This window comes from Rhizophagus irregularis, chromosome 3 (genome assembly GCF_026210795.1).
Source record: "Rhizophagus irregularis chromosome 3, complete sequence".
NCBI classification, from domain to species: Eukaryota; Fungi; Glomeromycota; class Glomeromycetes; order Glomerales; family Glomeraceae; genus Rhizophagus; species Rhizophagus irregularis.
In genome coordinates, this window is record NC_089431.1 from 3,044,350 (window position 1) to 3,061,510 (window position 17,161).

The following is a 17,161-nucleotide window of genomic DNA, read 5'->3' on the forward strand; positions in this document are numbered from 1 at the left end:
AGTACGCCAAAAATCAGATTATCTTATTGTTAAATCTCCCAATACTCGCCTTTTAATGATGTCATTTTGATTTCATTAAGTGATATATAAAATTCGGTAATAAAAAAATATTTGCATTCATATTGCATTTTCAAACAACACAATGCTCGAGTCTCTCGTTGCTAACGTGTTGAACCGTTTTCTTGGAGCTTATGTCTCCAATCTTGAAGTTAACCAACTTAATATTGCAATATGGACAGGCATGTCTACAAATGTGGTCTTGCATTGAAGGTTGTTAATTTACGTTATATATTTATATTAATTTTTTTAAACGTCTTCCTTTAAAAAAGGTGACGTCGTATTAAGAAATTTACAACTAAAGAAAGAAGCTCTTGACAAGTTTAATTTACCTATTGATGTCTTAGAAGGTGTGATTTTTTTGAAAAAATTAATAAAATTTAAATAAATTTAAGAATTTATCATGAAAATTTTTTAATGTGAAATATTTTAGGATACCTTGGGGAACTAACACTTAATATCCCTTGGTCGAATTTAAAGAATAAACCTGTTAAAGTTTTCATAAATAATGTTTATCTCTTAGCGGTTCCAAAAGCCGAATCAGAGGTTAAGATCAAAATTTTTGATTTAAAATATTTTAAATTTTGCTATTGATAAATTATTGTCGTTAATAGTATGATACTGAAGAAGATGAGAACCGGGCTCAACAAGTTAAACAAGAAAAATTAGCAAATGCTGAATTGTTAAATACTCAAATAACTGAATCGACAGGTGATTAAATTAACATATATGATTAAAAATTTTATTTAAAGATCTTATAATTGATATAACACTTCTTTTTATATACAAAAGAGGATGATCAAAAGAATCAATCTTTTATAAATCAGCTCGTTACAAAAGTTGTAGATAACCTTCAGATTTCAATTAACAATATTCACATTCGTTATGAAGATAAACTGAGTGATCCTGGTGTACGTTTAATATTAAATTTACTTGGATTTTTATTTTTGATTAAACTTTAGATTTGCTATATATTTCTCTCTTTTAGCATCCATTTGCCATAGGATTGACTCTATCTGAATTTTCGGCAGTATCCACTGACGGTAATTGGAAGCCTACATTTATTGAAGGAGAGACTAGTACTATTCATAAGGTAAAAAAATGAATAACTGAAGACTAAATTTTTTTTATGATTACTTAAATTTTCTTCGTGTTTTCATAAGTTAATAACGTTAGGGTCTCTATCCATGTATTGGAACACGGATTCGAAATCTTTGGCCGGTCACAATAATGAAGCTATCAAAATATTTAACAACCTGGTAATGTTTATTAATTATTGCTGTAATTTTTGTTCTGAATTGCTCTTATTAAATAATGTTTAACTTTATTATAAAATAATAGATCGCGTCCGAAAAAAATATACCAGAGCATCAATATATACTTAAACCCGTCTCTGGTACCGGACGTGTAAGTGCTTTTAATAATTCTGGTTTTCATAGTAATAATGATTATTCATTCTCATGATTCGCAATTGTTCTTTTATTTCGCGTTTTATAGATTATATTAAATAAAAATTTTGATGTAAATAAACCAAAAACTATCGTGACATTATTATTTGATGAACTTGGATTCGTCTTAGACGATGAACAATATAGGGATGCTTTATTAATGGTTGACTTATTCCATTTTTATCTACGGCAACAACAAGTAAGATGCATTACGTGTTTAAGTCGTTATTTATTAAAAGGTACATAACAAATAACATTCATAATAACATTTATAGTACCGAAAATTTCGACCTCCAAAAGAAATAACTCCTAAACAAGATCCTAAAGCTTGGCTGAGATTTGCGGGTGAATGTATTCTGTCAGAAATTCGTGAGCGCAATAAGAAATTTACCTGGGAGTATTTTGCTGAACGTCGTGATGATAGGCATTCATACGTTAAATTATATAAAGACAAACAACTTGATAAAATAACACCGGAGGTTTGCGATTAAGTTTTAAGTATTATGTAAGATACGTATATTTTTTTACCGATTGTTAAACATAATTTATAGGATCAAAATGCGTTGAATTCTCTCGAACGGAAACTCAGTTATGAAGATATTCGATTTTACAGATCAATAGCAAAATCACAATTAAGGAAGGAAAAGGCATTAATTGGTGAGTATATAATATTCTTAAAAATGTTAGAATTGTATACGAAATTCTCTAATTTCATTAAAATTATTATAGCCAGAAAACAAAAAGAAAACGCATCGCAACAATCATCACAACGTGGTTGGTTAGGTGGTTGGTTGTGGGGTGGATCACAATCTGATGTAAGAAACTGTTTCATTTCATCTTAATCATATTATGTTTACTTTTATTTATTACATTTAATTTCCCTTAGGCAGGTGAAGAAGAATCAATATTAACTGACGAACAGCGACAAGAATTATATCAAGCAATTGATTATGATGAATCAACTGCGGTGCAAAATGCCGTGGATTTCCCTAAAGAGGTTTTTATATATTTGTAATTTTACCGTAAATTTATTTACTTTATGTTCATTCCCTTTTTTTTTAATACTAATTAATAGTGGATAAAACTTTCACTCAAAACAAAACTTAAAACTGGATCTTTTACTCTGAAAAAAGATCCTCATGGTAAAAAAACCAATATTCTCTGCGTCAAGTTTGATACAGTAACAGCGAATTTCATCCAACGTCCGGAATCATTTCAAGCTGAAAGCGCTTTGGGTAGTTTAACAGTATTTGATGGGTCTACCGAAGGAACATTATATCCTCAAATAGTTAGAGTAAAAGATTATACTACTGAAGCTTCTCAAAAAGATTTGACGAGGAATAATCGTGCGAGTGATATTGGATATGATGAATCACAGGATCCATTTTTTCAATTAGTTTTTGAACAAAATCCTTTGGATGGTAGAGCAGATAATGGTGTTTCAATGAAAATGAGACATTTGGAGATTATTTATAATGTAAATGCTGTTGAAGCAGTTATTGACTTTTTTAGACCTCCAGAACAGCAATTGGAAACAATTTCAGCTTTAATAGTAAGTTTCTAATTGAATGTTTTATTTGTAAAAGTGAATTTTTAAATATATGATTGATATTAAAATTCTTCATCTGGGTATATAGGAAGCTGCAGGGGATACCTTTGAAGGAATTAAAGCTATCACTAGAGCTGGATTAGAACATGCGTTGGAGGAACATAAGACTATAGACGTAAAAATTGATATGAACGCGCCAATTTTTATAGTTCCGGAAAGTTGTACTAAATCAGATGCTCAAGTAATAGTATTAGATTCCGGTCATATCAGTGTAGAAAGCAACTTGGTTAGCAAGCAACAAATCGCTGAAGTTCAGGCAAAAGCAAGTAAAAGTTATAGCGAGAAAGACTATGAAAAGTTACAGTCTTTGATGTACGATCGTTTCACAGTGCAACTTTCTTCGACTCAGGTAAAAAAAAAAATTTTTTTTTTTTTACCCAATAAACTTTTTAAATAAGTTGTTAATTTAATTTATTTTTTTATTAGCTCTTAGTTGGACAATCTGTTGAGCGCTGCTTAGCTCAGATTCGAGACTCTGAAGCCAATTATGGCCTTCACGTTATTGATCGTATCAATATGCAATTTAATGTTGAAATGTCAATAATACGGCATGCATCTAATCTTACAAAATTCAGAGTTACAGGACACTTACCTTTACTAAAAGCTAATTTTTCAGATAGAAAATATAAGATCATGATGAATATAATTGAAAAAGTTACACCAAAGAGTACGAATGAAAGTACTGAAAGCATCCAATTTCCTTCTGATAAATTTTCGTTTAATGATGTAGTTGAAGATGTCTTAAAAGACAAACCAAAGGGGAAGAAAGCTACATTAAGTAAAAATATGGCAAACAAAGCTTTAGCATGGAAACAGAGAGATACTATAGTAGAAAAACTTGGTTTAAAAACTTCACAAGATTTAGTAATAGATAGTGCTAGTGAAGGGGAAGAAGAGAATGACGAGTCTCATGAAGATAAACAAGAAGAATTCTTTGACGCACAAGATACAGACGTATATTGAAGAATTTTTATTATTAATAATTATATGATGCTATTTTATACTTTATTTTATTTGATTACTAATTGCCTTTTTTTTATTATTATTATTTTTCAAGGACTCGAATAATGCGAAAGTCAATCAACGAATATTTGAATTTGTTTTTCGCGTGGATAAATTTACGGCTACTTTAAAAAAAGCAGATCCAGATCCGAATAAACCAGAAGTTGCGTTGGTTGATATGGTCTTGGAACATTTTGGGCTGAATTATGTTCTTCGACCATTCGATATGTCTGCTGAAGTTGTACTTAGGTCTCTTAGTATTGAGGATAAAATTTCAGTCAACGCTTCAGAATTTAAACATATAGTTTCTTCTGAGGGTTATGGCAATGCTCAGTCTGAAGATTCTAAAGATCTTGTTCACATTAAATATTTTAAAGTTAATCCAAAATCACCAGAATATATGTCAAAATTCGAAGGAATTGACCAGGGTGTTGACATTGAATTGTCTACGATCACTGTTATTATCTCACGTGAAAGTATTTTGACATTATATAGTTTTATATTGGACACTTTCACGTCACCGCCTACATCAACCCCTACACCAACACCACAAGCCGTTGATGTTCAACCTGGTACAGAATCAGAAGAAGTCCGAACACCACAATCAAAGCCTTCCACTATTAGAGTAAAGGCTAAACTTAATAGTATAAGGTTTATACTAAATAATGATGGCGTTAGACTTGCAACGGGGTTATTATCACTTGCGGATGTTGCTGTTCATTTAAGACAAAATACTATTCGTGTGGGAGCTCGGTTAGGCAATTTCTCACTTTCAGATGATATGGCTAGTGTAGATAGACCTGAATCATTGCGTCAATTGCTTACTATTCAAGGAGAAGATTTAGCCGTTTTTAAATATGAGACATTTGACGAAAAAATGCCAGGTTTTCCTGGTTATAATTCGTCAGTTTACTTACGAACTGGTTCTGCAAGATTAACTTTCCTAGAAGAACCTATTAGATTTTTGCTTGAATTTGGCAGTAAATTTGCTCAAATGAAAGGTCTTTACGATTCTGCTAGGAACGCTGCTGTTCAACAAGCGACACAATTACAAGAGAGTGTTTCGAAATTTCATTTCGATATTGTAATTCGAGCTCCAATTATTCTTTTCACTAATGATACTAAGTCAAAGGACAATGTAATAGCAAATCTTGGTGTATTTTCTGCTTCAAATCAGTTCATATCTAATGAGTCAGGAAAAGGGGAACTTACTCAGATTAAAGCTGAACTTCAAAAGATTAGGGTAACCTCAGAGTTTGTTTTACCTGATGGAAAGAACCAAACTTTACAAATAATTGACGATGTTGATATAAATTTCAAAATTTCATACTCTGAACATGTTAAAGGTTCAGTTAGACCAGATATGGAGGTTAGAAAGAATTATATTTTTGTATTAATACTGTCTTTTATTATAGAATTTTAATTGTAAATACTTTTTAATAGATTATTGGAACGATGTCCGATGTTAAGATGTCTTTAACAGAAAAACAATATAAATATTTATTTGATCTATCAAATACTATCCCTCGGGCTTTTAGTTCTATTGAATCTACAAATGAAAGTACTTCCAATTCCCTAACAAGTCCATCTCAATACTCTAAAGATTCAAGTGCATCAGGAACAAGTTCATCGCAAAAGGACGAAGAAGTAGTTGAGCCTTGGACAACGATCGATCTTATATTCGATGTGAATCAAATATATTTAGAAATTTTTTCCAGAGATGATTCTCAAACGAAATCATTATCAGATACAAGTTTATCGAAATTTTGCCTAAATAAAACTAAGGTTAAATACAAGATGTTATCAGATAAGTCTATGGAGGCAGAACTCAGTCTTCAATCTGCCACTTTGAATGATACTAGAACAAATGTCCAAAATGTATATAGAGAGATATTACCAGCTGTTAACAAAGAAACTGCACAATTTTCTGTTACCGTTTCAATATCTGGTGTTACTGAAAGAAGCATTGTTGCTATCGTCACTGTTGATAGTCCACGGATAATACTTACTCTTGATCATTTGTTTGCTACCCGTAATTATTTTATGAGCGCATTCGAAGGCTCAAAAACAAACCAAGCTGTATCCCAATCTCAACAAGAATCGAAGTCTATTAAGAGTCCACAATCAAATGTTCCATCATTACCACCTCGTCCGACAACTGCGCAACCTCAAGTTACTACCAGTTTAAATTATCGTGTGAACGTTACTTCCGCAGAAATTATCCTATTAGCTAACCCTGATTTGGCTAATACTGAAGCAATTGTCCTTTCTGCTAATCAGATAGTTGTTACGCAACAACAAGTTTTGGCACTTACAGTTGAAAAAATTGGCATGTTTTTATGTAGAATGGATAAGAGAGCTGATTCTCTTATACGATTTATTGACAACTTTAATTTTGCTATGACCATGGATACTAGAACTTCTAGACCGGGCCAACAACTTACGAACATTAATGTTGATATTGGACCCCTTACATTGAGACTTTCATATAGAGACGTTTTACTAATAACATCAATAGTAAATAAAGTTTCAGAACTCTCATCACAATCATCAGCTCCACCTCCTGAAAAAGAAACTATATCTGGACCAGAAATTGATGCAAATGTCCCGCTTGATAACGCGGTATCTAAAAATTTTAATTATGATTCATTAACTGCAGCTAAAAAAGGTGGTAATTCAAAGAAGAGCCCTAGTGTTTTACAGACTTTAATGATGACTCGAGAAACTGTAAGTAGCTGTATTTTGGAATTCCGTTTAATTATTATATTTATTTAAATACCCGCTTATATATATATATATATATTTTTTATTACAGCTTAAAGCAACCTTTCATGGTACTCGATTAGTTGTTATTGGCGACGAACATAACATACCTATGATTGATGCAAGTGCGAATCAATTTTCTGTAGACGTAACAGACTGGTCATCACAGGTTTGATGCATTTACTTTTTTCATTTTTAACTATTTTATTATTTTAGCTTTATCCTGATTCTTTTTTTAATCTTCAGATGAGTGTTGATGCCACAGTTTCAACTTACATAAATTATTTCAATTTGACCAATTCTCATTGGGAGCCGTTAGTCGAGCCATGGAATTATAGTTTACACGTAAGTTATATTTTGGTAATTTGAAATCCTATATATATTTGATTGATTGTACATTTGAGTTGATGTAATTTTGTGTTTAGGCATCAAAAAATTTAAATCCAGAAAGTATGGTGATTGATATATCCTCTCAGAAACGTTTAGAGATAAACATTTCACATATTTTTTTGGAAACGATTTTTACAACTCTTTCCATAGTAAATCATGAAAGCGAGGTAGATTTCTATTTATTCATTTTTAAGTATTAATTTCATTTAATTAAGCTTAATTTTATTGGCTTTAGCATGTATTGAGTGCCACGAGAGGTTCGCGAACCCCATATAAATTAAGAAATAGAACTGGGTATAATATGCACGTTTGGTCTATTTCTTCGGATGATGCTACAGATACTGAAATTAAAAAAATGGACGATGAACAAGACCTGAATTGGAGGTTTGACGACTGGCGTAAAACGCGTGAAGTAAGAAAGAATATTATTTATTATCATTTAATTAAAAAATGTTATTAAAATTTTAAATAATTATAATTATTATAATTGTAGACTATTAGCTTTGCAAAAAATATGCTAGGCGTCCAATTTGAAGGTGCAATATGGGAATGCATTAAGGAAATCCCTGTCGATAGGGAAGGAGAGACAATGTACATATTACGACCAAAAGTCAACAAGATATCCCACCGTTTGGTGATCGATGTAAAATTAAAAGATAATATAAAAGTAGTAACTTTCCGATCAGTTCTCGTTATCGAAAATCGTACGCTTTTAACAATTGAAATGTTAATTGTTGACGAACATGGCAAAAATGTTGGCAAAGTTTATCAAATAGGTAAACTTAATAATTATATGTAGTATTGTATTTTATTAGAGTTACTGATTTATATTTTATATTTTATTATTTTTCGATTAAAAAACTAATGTTTAGCACCTGGTGAAGATTGTCCTGTTCCTATAGAACATGCTTATCATAATCGGCTTAAGATCAGACCTGAAGGTAAAAGAATAGAACGGAATATCTTATTGATTTAAGTGATTTGTGATTAATGTCTTATTTACATTGTGCTTAGGCGGGTTTGGTTACAATTGGAGCGTCGAGAGTTTATACTGGCAAGATTTCGTAAAACGTAATCCTATGAAATCTATTACATGTGAATCTATAGAAAATGATGTCCCATTCCGTTTCCAAGTATTTTCTAGATACAAAAAGAATGATCCTCTCGTCAAGTAAATATACATAGTCATGTATTCTTGAAATATTTAGAATAATAATATATTTATCTATTTTACAGAGAGTATCCTTGTATGGCTATCCGGTTAAGTGCGCCGATACAAGTTGAAAATCTGTTACCCTATGATTTCACATTTAGAATTGTTGATAAGACTACAAATCAAAATTGGCCTGACAATTATTTACGCAAAGGAGCAATAACTTCTCTACATACCATTGAGTTAAATCACATATTATTACTTAACATTGACATACAAGACTCAGGTATATTGTACTTTTAGTATTAAGAAAAAAATTAATTATAGTTATTTTGCTAACATTTTTCATCTTTTATTTAGGTTACAAAGCTAGCGAGTTTTCTATAATTAGCTCTCCAAATTCCGATTATTCAGTTGAGAATATGTTGACACTTGAAGATTCAGAAGGTTTAAAATTAACCCTTCGAATTCATTACACGTTAGTAATTGTTTATAATCAATATCTTTATTGTAATTTGTTGGAAAGGCTTTCTGATTTGTAAACGTTTTTATCAGAGAAATTCCTGATTCCGGAGGAGCGTTCAAATTTAGTATATATAGTCCATATGTTATGATAAACAAAACAGGTCTCGATATGGTTTTCAAGTCAAAATCACTTTTAGCGTCTGCTAAAATTGCTGCTGGTCAAGGTTAGTTGTGTATAATATGTTATATATACATACACACAACAATTTTTAATATTAGTAATTCATGAACTATTCCATATATTATAGGTTCGTTATCCAAGAAGAAAAATGTGGTACGTTTTATTACAATTTTTTTGCCGCCTTATTTTGTAAATAAGCTTGTTAAATTCTTGTCATTATTTGTTTTAGGTTGCTCCGTATATGTTTTCTTATCCAAGCGATGAATTACGAAATCGTGCTTTATTAAAAGTGGGAGATTCTGACTGGAGCGAAGTAATTATATATAAAAAAAAAAAGTTTATCAAAATAATCGAATCTCATTACTGATTTAAATTTTGTTTTGCAGCCTTTAAGTTTTGAAGCTGTTGGTACATTTATGGAAATTTCTATACCTTCTGCAACAAAATCTGAAGAAATTCATTTGGGTGTCAGCATTCAAGGAGGCAACCAAAAAGTAAGTTTTAGAATTAAAAATGATAATTTATTAGGTGGGACTATATTTTATAACAATGAAATTTATATTATTTTATAGTACAAACTGACTAAAATTGTGACTTTCACACCGCGGTTTATTCTCAAAAACAACTTGAGTGAGGACATCAATTTCCGTGAGCCAGAATCAACTAATGTTATAACCATTAAATCCAAAGATCGTGCTCCACTTCATTTCTTAAAAAAAGGAAATGTCAAACAGCTTATGCTATGTCATCCGGGATTAAATAATCCTTGGTATTTAAATTTTAAATTGTTGGTTTGTTTTACCTATAATTATATAAATAACTTCTCAAAAACACTTTCAATAGGTCTGCTCCGTTTAATATTGATGAAGTTGGAAGAGTTCATGTAAAGGTTGGAAAATCGGATGAAGTAACTGATTTAATTAGAACTGAAATTTTACTTGAAGATGCTACAGTTTTTGTAATATTAAACAAAGAGGAAGGGAAGTGGCCATACCGTATTGAAAATTATTCAGATGTTGATGTTGATTTCTATCAGCAGGTTGGTTTATTTTTCAAAATTTTAACTATAAATCTATGAAATGATCGGAACTAAAACTCTATATATTGTAGGATCCGAACCGTCGTGATTTCTTTGGCTCAAGTACACCTCAATCAAATATATCAAATGTAAAAAAATATCATCTTCCTTCTGGAAATGCTACTCGTTATTCGTGGGATATGCCAGCACAAAAAGAAAAACGTTTGGTCTTAAACGTTAAAAATGTTGAACGGGTGGTTAATATACAAGAAATAGGTTCATTAATGCCATTCAAATATCCGGTAATTTTAATTATCAAATAATTAACAACGTTAAAAACCGTTTATTTTATTTACGTTATTGTTTCAATTTACTTATAATATGGTTAATTATTTAGGTTGACGGAGGACATCGCGTAATTTCTATAGAAGTAGCAGCTGATGGTCCAACTCAAGTCTTGTTGCTTTCTAATTATAATCAATCAGAAAGTATATTCAGACCAAGGGCTCCATCAATCTCATCAGTATCCAAAGATGATTCTAACGCCGGTCGAGAAGCTTTTGAAGTGGTTTGTGTTAATAATAATCTAATTGAACCAATTTGATATGTTCTATCTATTTACTTATTTTAAAATTTGTTTTAATCGTCAATATTTAGATTGATGTAGACTCAGTCACTACACTAAGTTTCCAGATCAGGTTAGAAGGTATTGGTATTTCCGTGATTAATAAACGGATGCAGGTATATAATCTATCAAATTATAATATATCAATATATGTAATTATATTACTGATAAACTTTATTTTCAAGGAATTGATATATGCTTCAATGCGCGGGTTGGAGTTTAAATATAATGATTCTACGTTATATCAATCTGTCAACTTTCTTATTAAATGGTTACAGGTTAATATGAGTTTCATGCTTATTGTAAAAATTCAATGTCGTAAAGATATTTATCAATTATTTTCCTTCCTTCCTTCCTTTCAAAAGATTGATAATCAGCTATATGGCGGATTATATCCAATAATTTTATACCCATCGGTCATTCCGAAAGATGCAAAAGAGACAGATGCTCATCCGGCTTTTCATGTTTCGCTTATTAAGGCAAAGGATGAATGTAAGTTCCTAACATTATTCTTTTTGTAATCTACCATACTATCTCTCTAATAATTTGCATTAATTGTTATTAGCGCATGGTGTCATCTACTTTAAATACTTTTCCTTGTTGTTGCAAGAAATGACCTTCGAAATTGATGAAGATTTTCTCTTTGCGTTACTTGAATTTACAAAATTTGCAGGTTCAAGCACTAATGATGAAAAAGAAGCGTAAGTAATGATATTTATATAAAGCTACAATTATTTATTTTCTTTATATTTAAATGATAATTCATTACAGACAACTTATTGATGGAACGCTTGATATTCCTGAGCCAAAATCAACCGAAGGAGATAATCAATGGTACTTTGAGGTCTTGCATATACATCCGATGAAAATTAATATTTCATTTGTTAGAACAGAACGCATAAATGTTGAAAATAAGTATGTAATTTTTTTATTTAGTTTGATCTCTTCTTTATGGATAATGAGCACTTTTTAAATATGATAAATTGTTTTAAAGGCCCCCACCACGTAATCCTATCATGTTCTTTATCAATGTTTTGACGATGGCAATTGGAAACATTAACGTAAATATCTGAGAGTTTTCTTTTTTAGCTTTAAAAAAAATATATATTAATTGCTCGATTTTACATAATTAGGATGCGCCAATCAAACTTAATGCTCTCGCCATGGAAAATGCGCGTGTCAGTCTTCCCGTATTAATTAATCGTATCAATCGTCACTACGGTGAAGCTTTTATCTACCAAGTAATGTATTAAAGCTTTTTTTAGATTAAAAATATTGTGACGAAAAATTCTAAAACTAAATACTATTATACAGGTGCATAAAATCATTGGCTCCGCCGACTTTTTGGGTAACCCTGTTGGCCTATTCAGTAATATTAGCTCTGGAGTTGTTGATATTTTCTATGAACCATACCAAGGATTTGTGTTGAATCGACCCCAAGATCTTGGAATTGGGCTTGCAAGAGTAATTATTATATGAATTAAAAAAAAACCATTAAGATAGCAGAATAATGAAATCGTATTTTTTTAGGGTGCAACGAGCTTCTTCAAAAAGACAGTGTATGGTTTTAGCGACAGTTTTTCCAAGGTTACAGGAAGTATAGGAAAAGGTTCGTATTCTAAAGATAGTTTTTTTTATTATGACTATCTAAGATACTTAATTTTAGTTAAATTACAATCATTTTAGGCCTCTCTGCTGCTACTTTGGATAAAGCTTATCAAGATCGACGAAGAATGGCTCAATTTAGAAATCGACCTAAACATGCATTATATGGTGTCACTCAAGGAGTTAATTCTTTAGCAACAAGTATTACAAGTGGTATTGAAGGAGTAGTAGTAAGTTGATCCAGATAAATTCGATCCTTCCTTATTTCAATTGACACTAATTTAATATTCCAATTAGCGTAAACCTATAGAAGGCGTTGAAAAAGAAGGTGCAGCAGGGTTGCTCAAAGGTGTAGGAAAAGGACTTGTTGGGTAATTATTTAGAATTGCTTGTATTCAAATACATATACACATAATATTTTATTAATTTTAATTTTAATTTTTTATTTAAGTTTCGTGACAAAACCCGTTGTGGGTGTGTTTGATTTTGCAAGTAATGTAACAGAAGGTATGTCATAATCGAGATGATTGTTTTTTTACATTATTGATAACTTATTCGTTAATGTATATAAAGGAATTCGAAATACCACCACTGTCTTTGATGAAAATGATATTGCACCAGTGCGATTACCACGATATGTTGGGCGGGATGGAATATTAAAAGTATATATATTTTCACACTTTATATTATTATTATTTTTTTTATGTGAATATCTGCTAAAACTAAGTATCGTAATACAGCCATATGATCAAAGAGAAGCTTTAGGACAATCTTGGTTGAAAGGATTGGAGAATGGAAAATTTTTTAATGAAGAATATACTGCTCATCTTGGTAATTTACATTATTGACAATTTGCTATTTTATGTTGTTTATATTAATCATGATTTTTATAAATAGATCTTCAAGGAGACGAACGTGTTGTAGTTCTTACACGGTCTCGTATTATGCTTGTAAAAAGTAAAAGACTAAAAGTAGAATGGGAAGTTTCATTTTCAGGTAAGAATATGCAAATCTTACAATTATAGAATAACAAATTATTTAACTTTCTAATATATAATTTTTAGATCTCCAAACTATTTCATTACAACCTCAAGGTATTTTACTTAATTTGAAAAAAGCGCCAGGACCATTTATTCCAATTCCTGATCCTGAAAGTAAAAACTGGTTCGAAAGAAAAATCGAAATGGTAATCAATGAATACAATGCAGAAAAAAAGGCTCTTGAGTAAATAATTTATTTAAATAAATAAAAAATATACATTAGTTATATAATAAAATTTTTTATTTCTATTTATAATTATAATGAATTTTAAATAGAATATATACAGATATAAACTGAATAAATATCTATATTTAATGATCAATTTAAATTTACAATAAATATCTGAATTGAATTGTTATAAAATTTTTTATTTAAAAGAGTAATTTAATACTAGCTAATTCAAATTAGCTTAATTAGCAAATGATTTTGTACACTATTTAATCCTCTATATCCTGCAAAGTATCACTTAATTTTATTATTTATTACATAAAATTCTTAATCCGAGACATGAGTATTAAGGTGAGGTGTTCATATGAAATATATCTCAATTAGACTTGTTATCTACCATATCTATACAAAAAAAATATCAAAGAATCAGTAAAAGGTTAATAAATTTCAAGTAATCTTATATTTAATAACATACTTCTGGAATTCCCATTCTCTGTTATCTAAAGGACACACTTGCCGGGTCTTTAACCAACGAGAAATGCAATGAAAATGAAATGCATGGTTACAAATTCCCCAAGCTCTATTAAAATAAAAAAGAAAAAAGAATTCAATAACATAATCAATTATTATAAAAATACAACATACAAAATCCACATACACTGTGCATTCTTCACTGGTCGCAGACGCTTGATTTGCTTGACATTCAATGCCTTTAAATTATTAGGATAATTAGCCATAGCAGCAAACCTTCATTAACACAAAAAATTGAAACAAAAATTTACATACAAAGATCCATGATATGATTTCGACAAATAGCACAGTTATCAACTACAATATCTTTAGGAAAGGAGAAAAAAAATTATATTCATACTCATATCGTATTTCTGTTGTATTATGAATACTTACCCCAGGCCCACAAAGCAACGGCATTCCACTGAATCGAGTAAAGTTAAAAAATCATTTAGTTGCAAAAAAGTAAAATATAAAAGTCCTTTTAGACTTTAATAATAGAATCCTTATGTGGAATAACAAACTCCGAATAAGTAAAGAGTAATGGACTATACCTTCTTTACTTCAAACCGTTTCTTTCCTGTATCTTTAGCTTTTCCACTAGATCTAGAACCAGCTGGTTGATCAATATCCATTGGAGTGCTCATTTTTTTTACGAATTAGTTTAAAAGTGCTGGTCAAAAGTCAGTCTTGTATTTAAATATTTCTTACGGTGAGTCACATGGTTTACTTCTCAATTTCCTTTGTAGGCAAATTGTGTAATCACATAATCGGAATTAATTGAACAATCACGTGACTCTGGGAAAGTCGATCTAAACACTATCGCGACATATGATATCTGATATTTTGTATTGTATTCTTTATCTCCGGTTTTAGCGTAAGCTTTTTTTTTCATTCCTCTTCTTTGAGTAAATAATTTCGCACAGAATAATCATTTCTTCTTCAGTGATTTCTTCTTGTTCAAAGCAATTCCTGCTTGCTAATTTTCATTTACAACTATAACTACCTGTTTAGATAGTCCTATCTTCCTCCTAGAATAAAGCCAATATAAACACAGAATTATAAGAATAATAAGTAAAAATTTTCTTAAAAATCTTTTGAAACCTAACTAAATATAAAGGTAGATAATCTATTATCAATAACTTGAAATACTTCATATTCCTCTATTTCAAAAGTTAAGCAATATCTTTGAAGTTGGCTGTAGAATGAATATTCTTCAGGGTCTAATAACTTCTTAACTCAAATAACATCATATTCGATGAGTATCCAAATCTCGAACGACTTTATGAACTTAGTCTTTTCTTCTTAATTCATATTCATTGTCATCGGGAAAGAACTGTTTGAATTGATCAATTAGAATATTCAGTTCCTTATTGTACCATCAATTGACTAATATCTCTCATTATATATTATTTATTGACTTGTGTCTTCACTATAATCCATACTTGTCTATTGTTTCATCTCACTTAGTTGACTCGTTTCAAAGAATTGGAAAGTTGAAGTTTCTTTGGAAAGAGACTGAGACTGGTAATTTGATAAATTGCACTAGGTTGTGTTAATATTTACTGCAAATTGATATATTCTGAAATCATAAATGTAATTGTAATTGTCTTTGACCATTGCAATTTGCAAGTACTTTATTAAGAATCATCTAACTAAATTTACTTTAAATATCGAAATCAGGCAATTTTAATTTTTTTTTTTAGTATGAATCATATTAATAAGAGAGTCTTTTTTTTCGAGAAATCTTGGCACCTCATAATTCAACTATTTTCATTAATCAGTCTGTTGAATTCTTCGAGCCTCATTCTCACCTGTTCTTTAAGGAAGATTAACTGACTTCTGCACCTGGAAGAAATCTTTTTTCAAATCAGCACTCTCTTGAACTAAACCAATTCTAAATGTCAAATAGCCATTCTTTTTTCATGGTCTCAAATCTAGAATATGATTCAGATGTAGACTATTAGTTCGCACTCAACTTCTCATAGATAAACTGATCCATGGCCGAAGGTGAGTCAGAGAAGAGCAAAAGGTTTTTTGGTTAAACATAGTATGAGAAACTTGGAATAATACCGAAAAAGATTATTTGGAGCAGATTAATGAGTTAAAAAGTAAAGGACCGGGTGAATTATCCGACGAGCAAAAAGAGAAATATAATTATGATAATTTAGAAACGGAAAGAGATGAATTAGAGAAAAGAGAACTTTGGAGCAGAAGTTTTAAATTTAAATAATAAATTAAAAATGAAAAGCCAAGAAATCACTCAAAAGGAAAACGAGATTGTCCGACCGAAAAGAGTTTAGCCTTTAGTGAACTCCGACAAGAAAATAAAAATTAAGAGGATTATAGTAAGAAAGTTAACCAATTGGACGAGGAACAATTAACCAGCAATAAATTAGAGTAGAATAAGAAATTACGAGAGAGAATAGAAGAGAATTATAAAAAATATATGGTAGACTATCAAGAAGCTGGCGGATCTTTTAGCTACCGATTCAGTGTTGGATTTGGACAATGTCCAATTCAAAAATTACATTCAATTGGACAATTGGGTGTATGTCCAGATCCAATTGGATAATGTTCACATTAAGTTCAAAAAGAATATAAAATTATTAAAGTTGATTTAGATTTAATTTTAGGGAAGTGGAAATTTGATAAAGAGTGGGAAGAAGTTTGTGGAGAAGTTTGAGCCGTGAATTAACCAATTTAGAGAAAGAAAAATTTAAAGGACTTCTTGATGTGAAGCGAAAAGTTGGGAGTAATATTAAATATTAACCATCTGGTCGAAAAGTGTAAAAGATAAGGACGCTTTACTAATGGTTGTCATTCCATTTCTATCTACGGCAACAAGTAAGATGAATTACGTGTAAGTCGTTATTTATCAAAAGAAACATAACAAATAACATTTACAACACTTAACAAGTTTATTACTGCCATTCATATATCTGGTAATTCTGATTAACAACTTTATTTTATTTGCGTTATCATTATGGTCCCAATTTGACTGTCATAGAAGTCGACCCGAGTCAGTCATTATCGGTTACAAGTACTTATTATTAAAGTAGATGATAATTTAATAAAATCCTACAATTACTGAATAAAATGCAAGGTTGCGAATATTTTTAGGAA

The 17,161-nt window shown here is 30.4% G+C and overlaps 2 protein-coding genes across 2 annotated transcripts; one reads left to right on the forward strand and one right to left on the reverse strand.

Moving 5' to 3' along the window:
* Positions 1-142: 142 nt before the first annotated feature.
* Positions 143-13,683, forward strand: OCT59_020747 (uncharacterized protein; the record flags this gene model as incomplete). Its single annotated transcript, XM_066149378.1, has 51 exons — positions 143-239; positions 330-407; positions 491-603; positions 672-768; positions 850-968; positions 1,046-1,150; positions 1,221-1,316; positions 1,399-1,464; positions 1,555-1,704; positions 1,781-1,984; positions 2,057-2,162; positions 2,235-2,320; positions 2,392-2,502; positions 2,581-3,057; positions 3,143-3,463; positions 3,541-4,068; positions 4,172-5,485; positions 5,560-6,843; positions 6,932-7,048; positions 7,126-7,224; positions 7,305-7,436; positions 7,505-7,681; positions 7,763-8,045; positions 8,142-8,210; positions 8,284-8,440; positions 8,506-8,708; positions 8,783-8,900; positions 8,978-9,111; positions 9,196-9,221; positions 9,298-9,381; positions 9,455-9,562; positions 9,641-9,837; positions 9,912-10,107; positions 10,179-10,388; positions 10,484-10,654; positions 10,744-10,827; positions 10,897-10,989; positions 11,077-11,203; positions 11,277-11,412; positions 11,483-11,626; positions 11,706-11,772; positions 11,845-11,952; positions 12,026-12,175; positions 12,242-12,320; positions 12,398-12,546; positions 12,614-12,687; positions 12,768-12,823; positions 12,890-12,978; positions 13,057-13,147; positions 13,214-13,312; positions 13,381-13,683. 51 exons carry the CDS (start codon positions 143-145, stop codon positions 13,542-13,544), a joined length of 9,543 nt encoding a protein of 3,180 aa, XP_065990289.1. The 3' UTR covers positions 13,545-13,683.
* On the reverse strand, positions 13,647-14,709 carry OCT59_020748 (RING-box protein 1). Its single transcript, XM_025321498.2, has 6 exons — positions 14,590-14,709; positions 14,432-14,459; positions 14,312-14,362; positions 14,184-14,235; positions 14,001-14,105; positions 13,647-13,927 (listed from the first exon to the last, which is right to left on the reverse strand). The coding sequence occupies exons 1-6, from the start codon at positions 14,680-14,682 to the stop codon at positions 13,915-13,917; spliced, it is 342 nt and encodes a 113-aa protein (XP_025168723.1). The 5' UTR covers positions 14,683-14,709; the 3' UTR covers positions 13,647-13,914.
* Between the last annotated feature and the right edge of the window lie 2,452 nt (positions 14,710-17,161).

Coding starts and splice junctions, on each gene's coding strand:
- OCT59_020748 (XM_025321498.2), bottom strand. CDS start 14,682: ATGAGCACTCCAATGGATATTGATCAACCAGCTGGTTCTAGATCTAGT. Junction 14,363..14,431: donor CGTTGCTTTGTGGGCCTGGG/GTAAGTATTCAT, acceptor CCTTTCCTAAAG/ATATTGTAGTTGATAACTGT. Junction 14,236..14,311: donor AAATCATATCATGGATCTTT/GTATGTAAATTT, acceptor AATAATTTAAAG/GCATTGAATGTCAAGCAAAT.